At 39.6% G+C, this 10,066-nt stretch overlaps 1 protein-coding gene across 1 annotated transcript; it reads left to right on the top strand.

The window, feature by feature from the left end:
* The first annotated feature begins 3,346 nt into the window (after positions 1–3,346).
* Positions 3,347–9,820, top strand: LOC120283854 (heat shock 70 kDa protein 15-like). Its single transcript, XM_039290622.1, has 4 exons — positions 3,347–3,560; positions 3,742–3,975; positions 4,133–4,263; positions 9,468–9,820. Exons 2-4 carry the CDS (start codon positions 3,751–3,753, stop codon positions 9,520–9,522), a joined length of 411 nt encoding a protein of 136 aa, XP_039146556.1. The 5' UTR covers positions 3,347–3,560; positions 3,742–3,750; the 3' UTR covers positions 9,523–9,820.
* The last annotated feature ends 246 nt before the right edge of the window (positions 9,821–10,066 follow it).

Genomic DNA, 10,066 nt, shown 5'->3' with positions numbered 1-10,066 from the left:
TATGCGGGCCCAAGAGCTTGCCTAGTTAAGCCATTAAATGATGTGAAGCAGGAGATTGCTAGTAATGAGTGTACAATTATACAACATTTAGAATCATTTTGTACACTCATTAGGCATGTATTAGAGTTATATTTTATAATTCAATATTAAATATAGGGATGTCAACAGGGCGGGGATTTATCGGGGGACTCATTCCCCGGCCCCAGCCCCGATTTTCTACTTCCATCCCCGACCCCAGCCCCGAACACAAATATGGGAAATTTTTTTTCCCCATCCCCGTCCCCACGGGGATTTTTTGGGTTCGGGGATTCCCCGGCCCCGAATAATAAATTAAAATATTATTATTATTTGATTTAAATACTATATTGTACAATAATTTTTCTCGAAATCAATGAAAATTTAGCAACTCCACTTGGCATACAAAAAAAATACCCTAAAAAGCATTCATCTCATAGAAAAAAAAATATATTTGTGCTTATTAATTATTTCAAATAAGATAAAAAAAATATGCCTTTATATTATGAGTGTTATGATGAATGTTTTTTTTATTATTTTGTTTTAGTTTATTTGATTTTTATTTTCAAATTATTGGTTATTCAAAAATAGCCAGTTATTTTATTTTCATTGATCACTTATCCTATCCATTGCCAATTGGCAATTGGGAAGAGATGAAAAGAGACTATATCTTTTTTTTATTTTGTTTTGTTTGGTTTATTTGATTTTTTAAGAAAATTTAAATTAATGGTTATTTAAAAAATAGTTTGTTATATCCATTGATCACTTATCCAATCTATTCATCATTTAATCTAGAGTATTGCTTTATTGACTTTGAAATGCTAAATTGCTAATCAATTCTATTTCTTAATTGATACAAATAATGTTTTATTTTTTTTAAACATAAATACGTAACTTTCTTTTATTCATGATATTGAGACTCTATTCATTTAATTTTTATACTAATATTCATTTAATTATTAATAATTTTCTAATTAAATAAATATGTGGGTTTTTATTTAATTTTTATTTAAATATTTCATATTTATAACATATAATATATATATATATATATATATTATTTAAATTAAATATTTACTATTTCAGAGCCAGGGCGGGGGCGGGGAGGGTATTCCCCGGCCCCAGCCCCGACCCCGACAGGGAATTTTTTCCGTGCCCCGGCCTTGGCCCTGGCCCCGATCCCCGAAAAAATTCCCCGACCCCGGCCCCGACGGGGCGGGGAATCGGGTTCCTCGTCGAGGCCGGGCCCCATTGACATCCCTAATTAAATATGGTGTATTTTGCATTCTCAGGCTTTGGCAATGCTTAAAGATGAGAGAGAAAGAGAGAGACGAAAGAAGCATTCTAAAGCCAAAATGATAAAGATGGAGTTCGCTCGGCATTAATCAACTAAGGACAGGTTAAACATATTCACTTATGGGCACTTTACGGCTTTGCTTACAGTCGTAAGCCTCCTCTAGAGAACCTTACGAGCATGCTTATGCCCATAAAAAGAAGCATAAAGACATTCAGAGGAATTTACAAGTAGGGCTTACGCCTATAAGCCGAACTGTAAGGATTATCCAGAGGTACTTGTGAGCAGAGCACATGCCTATAAGGGCGGTAGCAAGGGGTGCATAGAGAAACTTACTATTTAACGCTTACTACCATAAGCTGGACCATAACATCATACAGAAGACCTAATGGACGGGAATTATGGCCATAGGTGATCCTGTAAGGCTCTCGATTTATCATCCCCAACTCCTTATGGCCGCATCTTTGTGCTCGTAAGCAGCCCGTAAGAGGCACAATATAAATATTTCTGACAAGGAAGGTGAGGCCGAGGGGAAGAAAAGGGGTGGATTTCCAAGGCTTTGGAGGTGATTCAAAAGGGAGATTCATCCCATCTATTGGAGAGAAGAAAGATTGTATCCGTCAAGATTAGCTTGGCGGTGTTTAGGAAGGTCTTTAGGCGTTCTTCGGCAATCATCTCTTGGCACAATTGAGAAGGGGTTTTTATATTTTTATTGATTCTCATTGTGTCTTGTTGTTTGGATGTTTGCTTTCCATTAATGGAGAGCTAATTTTTGTAGATGTTTAGGCATAGTTGAACTCCAAGGTTTTATTCTATTTTGACATTGGTTATGGATCTTAATGCTTTAGATGTTTCTTTATTGCAATCCATATTATTTGAATCCAATTGCATGTTTTGTATGGCTCAATTACTAACGAGGTTAAAGCCCTAGTTCTCATGTATGATGTTTGTGACGAGTAGAAATGCCCACCTAACATAGACATGCCGTAATTGGAGAAGGTTGTAAGTAAGCCTAGCAATGGGGTACTTTGGAGTCGAGAGTTCTCCTCCCTAAAACTTCCCTAGTGAATTAGCAAGTGATTTTCATGCTCTTTACAATTGTAGGGGACAGATTTTAAGAGAAATCATATTTCTATTCTGTATAAGATTAGGGATAATCTCTTCACAAGAAGGATTATCTACTTCAGAAATTTTTGTTAATTCACATTGAGATTTCATAGTGCAATGGGATTTTGGGGTGTCTGTATCAGCACTGTACTGAATCAATTACTATTCACCCTTGCAAGAGGAATTTAGTATAATTTAGGATTCCTCTCTGTTCAAATAGGATTGTATACTTATACAACCTTTTTCCTGAACTTAACAAATCCTACAGGGATACTATGCCCAGGCATCCCTTTCTCCCTTTGTTTCTCGATGGATTTTATTTTTGTATTCTTGTTTTTTGTTTTCTTTCTTCTCAATCTAGTCACACACTTCATAGCTTTTTTTCAGGCTAGTTTTCGGAATTAGGGCTAGTACTAGTACTCTTGTTCTTCCCTGTGGATTGATACCTTGCCTCTGTGCAAGCTATTACTACTTGATCAACACCTACTCTTGTGTCCCTATCAGCTAGGTTCCAAATCATTTTGTTAACTAGAAAGGCTTTGGAAAATGAAACTATATAGATAATGTAGGAACCATTTGATGGTCTAAAAAAAGGGGAAAAAAGTGACTACTGGAGCACACCAAAAGAAAAACAAAAAGAAAAATAGATATGGCTTTTTTTAATTTTGACAAGACTATTAGATGGTGAAACAATATCAGATTTCGCTCAAAGTTCATGTGGTAAATCCTTACAAGTTGCTTTTCTTATCTACTGGGTTTAATTTCTTATTTGGCCACTCTTTACTTCTTGTTTGGATGCTCTTATTCTGGTGAGACCTAAGCCTTTTTTTAATGTTAACTCTGTTTAACATCTAATTGAATGGATCAAGAGTAATTAAATATGAGAGAGTTCTAATCTTGAGGCAATATTAGTGGGCAAAGCATCCCAATCTCATCCACTTTGCCTCTCTTACTCGCAAGCCGTCTTCATCCTTCTTCCCAATCTCATCTTTCCTCCTCCACCTCTCGCCCCAGATCCATCCCCATTCTAGGTTTGCCGTCATTTCCTTCTCAAGCTCTCCTACAACCTTCGCTCCATCTCACGGAGCTTTCCCAGTTCCACTCGCGCGCGCTGGCCCCAAAGTTCCTTGAGCCCTCTCGATCGGTACTATTCCTTCGAATCCGTAATTCTAATCCATCTCACGCTATGATTCATGAGGTTGATCTTTGTTGTTTCTCAATCGATGCAGTGGATTGTGCTTTCCTTTTCTTTTTCTAGGGCGTCATTTTTCATTTTGTTTCTATTTTTTCTTGAATTTATTTAACTTGTTGTGCTACGCTTGTAGGAATTGAAGATGAAAACAAAGATTACTATTGAAAGAATGGCCATTGTTTTCTCAGTTGATATTTCAACACTGTTTCTTGCACATCAAGGTAATCCTATGGAAGAGAGTTACAAGGAGTATACTGAGAGAGGGCCTACTATTGAGCAACTTGCTTACTGTTCCAACAGTTACAGAGAGGCAACTCTATCTAAAGATCCAAAATTTGACCACTTTGAAATTGCTGAAAAGCACAAGGTAATAAGTGGCGCAAATTTTGAGTATTCTATGCTTGCACACACACTGTCAATTTTAGATTTTTATCAAACACAAGAATGATACATACAGTATAGAATTGTTAAACTTATCATGCTCATGTTCCTATTTCATTGTGTTCATGTGTATCAATTTGCAGGTTATTAATGAGTGTTCTAAGGCAGAAGCATGGCTGAGAGAGAAAAAGCAGCAGCAGGATGCGTTGCCTAAATTTGTTGCTCCTGTACTTCTTTCAGCTAATATAAAGAGAAAAGCAGAAGCATTGGATAGGTATTGCAATTTTCTTTTCAAACTTTGTCAATATTCATAGTGTTGATGCTAAGCTGCTGATGTGATCGAAGCATGGTGTTGAGTAGCTGGATGCTCCATCCTAGAAGAATGGTGGACCTCTCTGCGGAAGCATGGATGAAGCTCACCAAGCATGGTGTGAAGGATGGAGAGCTTGACTGATGCTCAGACTTTTGACTAAGAAAGGAGTATGCTTTATTAGCAATATTATATAGTATCCAGTGTAAGGTTTTGAACCAATTAGAGATAAGTTAGTGGGTTATGCTGACCAATGAGAAGCTAGTTAAGTGTTTAACTCTCTCTTGTGTTTACTTTTTAATATATAATGGTAGTGGAGAAGACCAGCACTGGATTGGCTATCAACTTAGTCAAGTATCCCTTTCTCTTGTGTAGTTAACTATCTCCTCCTTTGTGCTTTTCTCTCTGGTTCTTGTCCTCTTCTCTTGCAGCTGCAGCCATTGAAGATAGTTCACTGGGGTCGTGATCTCTAACATTCTGGTATCAGAGCTACGGGTGATCATGGCGAGCGAAACACCAGTGAGTCTCACACAACATTGTGTCCCGGTCTTCAAAGGCGAGGAGTATGGGAGATGGAGTTTGAGAATGAAGACGGTTTTCCAGTCTCAAGACCTCTGGGAGTTGGTTGAGCAGGGAATGCCGAAGGAAGAGGATGAAGCAAAGGCAAAGGAGAGCAAGAAGAAGGATGCGAAGGCCAGATGTCTCATACAACAAGCAGTAGATGGGCTGGTTCTTGACAGAATAGCAGAGGCAGAGACGGCTCACGATGCATGGGAGATAATCAAGAAGCAATCACAGGGTTCATCAACGATGGTGGCCGTGAGGAAGCAAGCGCTTCGGCAGAGCTTCGAGACCTTGCAGATGGGGGATGGTGAAAGTGTTCAGAGTTATTGGGCTCGGGTTATCGCGATAGTGAACCAAGTGAGAGGTCTCAGACACAAACTCTGGGAGGTAGAGGTAGTGTCCAAGGTCCTGCGAAGTCTGGCACCAAAGTTCGACTTCGTGGCTGTCGCAATGGAGGAATCCAGAGACCTGTCAACACTCACCATCGACGAGCTCTGCGGGTCTCTCCAAGCACATGAGTTCAGGGTTAATAGATCTGCAGGGAGAGTCACAGAGAAGGCACTGTTTGCGAAGGGTGATAGTTCGTCATCTCACTTCAAGGAGAAAGGAAGCACAGCTGCACCAACTGGGTCGAACTCAGGCCGGGGACGAGGAAGAGGCTTCTTCAGAGGGAGAGGAAGAGGCAGGATGTCCAGGAGCCAAGGGAGTGACTCTAAAGCTAATATACAGTGTTTTCACTGTAAAAAATATGGCCATATAAAGGCTGAGTGCCGTGAGAGAAGCAAACCTCCAGAGAAGGGATCATCTTTGGTTGTGGAGGAACGAGACACCAGCAATGTTTTCATTGTGAGTAGTGAAGTAGCTGTGACCTCGAGCTCAGTCTGGTTGGTGGACTCTGGATGTTCAAATCACATGACGGGCGAGAGGAGTCTGTTTACTAACTTGGATGAGTCACAAAAGATTACTGTTCGTCTCGGAGATGATAGGGAGATGAATGTACTCGGAGTTGGCACAGTAGCTATCAGTATGAGGAATGGAGAAGTTAAGCAACTTCAAGGAGTGCAATTGGTCTCCGGGTTAGCTCACAATTTGCTTAGCGTGGGACAGTTACTCATCAAAGGATACTCAGTCAAGTTTTATAAAGACAAGTGTATCATCACTGACGATTACACCGGGGAATTGATGTTTGAGATACCCAGGATGAGCAACAACATGTTCCCTGTGAACCTCTCAAAGATGGAAAAGCTGAATTTAGCAGTTGGTGAGCATCCTGTGTCTGAATTATGGCATCGAAGGTTCGGCCATTTGAATTATAAAAGTCTGGAGATACTTGCAAGAAAAGGAGATGTGTGTGGGTTGCCTAAGCTCTACAATGTGTCACAATGTGAAGAGTGTGCACTATGTAAGCAAGCAAGAGGTCAATTCCCAGTCACAAGGTCCAAAAGAAGTTCGTGCTGTCTAGAGCTAGTGCATATGGACCTATATGGACCAATGAGTGTGTCGTCATTGGGAGGTAATATGTATTTTTTCTTACTTGTTGATGATTTTAGTAGGAAGTGTTGGGTTTACTTTCTAACCAGCAAAGGTGAAGCCTTTGATCATTTCAAACGGTTTCATATGATGGTGGAGAGGGAAATAGGCAGAAAGTTAAAGGTAGTGAGAAGCGACCGTGGAGGAGAATTTACCTCTCATGCATTCAAAGAATACTGCGGGGAGTTGGGAATCAGAAGAGAGTTCTCGGCTCCGTACTCACCTCAACAGAATGGAGTGGTGGAGCGCAAGAACAGGACTGTTGTTGAGATGGCCCGGTGTTTGCTCAGGGATGGCGGACTTCCAACTGCTTTCTGGGCTGAGGCAACGGCAATAGCAGTTTATCTGATTAATAGGTCTCCAACAATTGTTTTGAATGGCAAGACACCATATGAGTTGTGGCACGGGAAGAGACCAGATGTGAGCCATTTTAGAGTGTTTGGAAGTATTGTGTTTGCATTAACTCCATCACAGAAGCTTACTAAGTTAGAGGAGAAGTCAGTAAAGTGCATCTTAGTGGGTTACTGTTCTGAATCCAAGGCATACAGAGTGTTTGATCCCATAGCTTCCAAAATTATTGTGAGTAGAGATGTGATATTCCACGAAAACTCAAGGTGGGATTGGGAAGCTAGTGCAAGTGGAGCAGTGATCACATTGGGTGAGCTGAATCCCAGTGTACATGATGAGAAGAATCACAGTGGTAGTAAAATCAGCTCAAGTATTGAAGTTCATGACACAAGTTCATTGGAGGTGACCAGTGAAGATTCACCACCAAGGAGAACAAGAACACTAGCCAAGGTATATAACTCCTACTCTTATGCTCTACATGTAGGTGATCCACATGTGTACAAAGAGGCAGTGAAGCATAAGGAATGGCGGGAAGCAATGGATGTTGAGCTAGCGTCAATCAAAACCAACAATACTTGGGAGTTAACTGAATTACCACCTGGGAAGAAGCCCGTGGGTCTTAAGTGGGTGTACAAGACAAAACTGGGAGTAGATGGTGAGATACAAAGATATAAAGCAAGGGTGGTAGCCAAAGGATATGTGCAAGAATTCGGTTTGGATTATGATGAAGTTTTCTCTCCGGTAGCTCGACTTGAAACAGTGAGGATTCTTCTTGCAATTGCTGCTCAAACTCGTCAGGTAGTGTATCATTTTGATGTGAGATCAGCCTTTCTAAACGGGGAGATCTCTGAAGAGGTATATGTAGTTCAACCTGAAGGTTATGAGGTCAGTGGGCAAGAACATTTGGTATACAGACTGAGGAAAGCTTTGTATGGGCTCAAGCAGTCACCGAGAGCGTGGTACAGCAAGATCGATGCTCATTTTAGGCACCATGGATATAAAAGGAATGAAACAGAACATACTTTGTACAAAAAGGAGGATGAAAATGGAAATTTCATTCTAATCAGTCTCTATGTGGATGACATGGTGTATACCAGTGGTTCTCAAGTCCTAATCGAGCAATTCAAGATGGAGATGATGAGGACATTTGATATGTCTGATCTGGGAGAAATTAAATATTTTCTTGGTTTGGAAATTCATCAAAGTAGTGAGGGAATTTCTATTTCACAGAAAAGATATATTGAGGAGCTTGTATTACTGATGAATTTGAAATACAGCAGGCCTGTAGAGACACCAATGGCGGTTAATGAGAAGTTCTTACTTGAAGACAGTGAAGAATTAATAGATGTTACATTATACAGGAGACTCATTGGGAAGTTGTTATACATCGTACACACAAGGCCTGATGTATGCTATGCTGTAAACTTTCTTTCAAGATTCATGAGTAAACCAATGGTTGAACACCTCAATGCAGCAAAGAGAGTTGTGATATATCTTGCAGGGACTGCAAATTTTGGTTTGTTTTATCCCAGTTGTAGAGATAGATGCTTGGAAGGATTCACAGATTCTAATTGGGGAGGATCGCTGAGTGACAGGAAGAGTACATCAGGCATGGTTTGTCGAATTGGAAGATGTTCTGTCAGTTGGTCCTCAAAGAAGAAGGAGGTGGTTGCTTTATCAACAACTGAAGCTGAATACATAGCTGCTACTTCGGCTGCATGTCAACTTGTATGGCTGAGAAGAATTTTGTGTGAGTGTGGAATGAAATGTGAAGACTCATCAGTGCTTTGGTGTGATAATCAATCGACCATAGCTGTTGCAAAGAACCCAGCTTATCATGGAAGAACCAAACATATAGATGTGAGGTTTCACTTCATTCGAGGTCTTATAACTGATGGTTCGATTACTTTGAAGCATTGTAACACCAGTAATCAGTTAGCTGATGTGTTCACCAAACCGTTGCCAACTGAGAAGCACCAGAAAATGAGAGCTGAATTAGGAGTGAAGATGCTTCAATCAAGGGGGAGTGTTGATGCTAAGCTGCTGATGTGATCGAAGCATGGTGTTGAGTAGCTGGATGCTCCATCCTAGAAGAATGGTGGACCTCTCTGCGGAAGCATGGATGAAGCTCACCAAGCATGGTGTGAAGGATGGAGAGCTTGACTGATGCTCAGACTTTTGACTAAGAAAGGAGTATGCTTTATTAGCAATATTATATAGTATCCAGTGTAAGGTTTTGAACCAATTAGAGATAAGTTAGTGGGTTATGCTGACCAATGAGAAGCTAGTTAAGTGTTTAACTCTCTCTTGTGTTTACTTTTTAATATATAATGGTAGTGGAGAAGACCAGCACTGGATTGGCTATCAACTTAGTCAAGTATCCCTTTCTCTTGTGTAGTTAACTATCTCCTCCTTTGTGCTTTTCTCTCTGGTTCTTGTCCTCTTCTCTTGCAGCTGCAGCCATTGAAGATAGTTCACTGGGGTCGTGATCTCTAACACATAGTACCATGCATTTGCTTTTTCATGTTATTAGTCAGTTCATTATATCATATCTCATTCAAAAAAAATTTTGGATTTAAAAGATCCACTTTTTCCTGTCAAGATATCCTTCCTTCTCCTGCACTGCCTCCATTTACAATTCTGTTATTCTAATCTACTGGGCATATGGTTCTAGTATCTAGTTTTCTATATAAATTACTGAAAGTCTTGTTATGCTACTTGTGCAGTTACAGCCACTGGTTCTTCTGTGGGTTTGATCTCCTTCACAACTTCAATCTTTAATTCATCTACTTCTGCAACAACAACAACAACAAGCTCTTCGGTAAGTTTGGTCCCCTCCACAACCTCTGCTTCTACTTCAAATACATTGTCTTCAACTAGAATTGATTGTGGTCCATCTTCATGTGTAGTTTTCACTTCAGCAAGTAAGATGGTTTCATCCTGTCTTAGCATTAATTTGACTCATAAGTAATGCAAGTATATATACATGCTAGTCATCAATAGTCATGCATGACAGAAAACAAGCATTTCAATGTATGGGATTGGAGTCGTAATTAATAATAGTACAATTTTCAAATCATATATTATTATCAATTGTATATGTTTTCTATTACCTTAATTTTTCATTTGATGGAGATGGCGTATCATGGTTTTTAGTCCTTTGTGTTTGTGGGTGTTTGATACTGATTGATATTTATGGCTTGTATTCTTTTGAATTTGTGGTATTACATTCATATATGTATATTCCATTAGTTCTTGAGTTTTGTCTTCAACTTACTACTGTTGTCAATTTTTTTCTTTATTTTTTTTTTATGTTCTCTGCTTG

This window comes from Dioscorea cayenensis, chromosome 19, assembly GCF_009730915.1.
Source record: "Dioscorea cayenensis subsp. rotundata cultivar TDr96_F1 chromosome 19, TDr96_F1_v2_PseudoChromosome.rev07_lg8_w22 25.fasta, whole genome shotgun sequence".
Lineage (NCBI taxonomy): Eukaryota > Viridiplantae > Streptophyta > Magnoliopsida > Dioscoreales > Dioscoreaceae > Dioscorea > Dioscorea cayenensis.
Note: the sequence above shows the minus strand (reverse complement) of the source record. Positions and strands in the feature narration are given on the sequence as shown.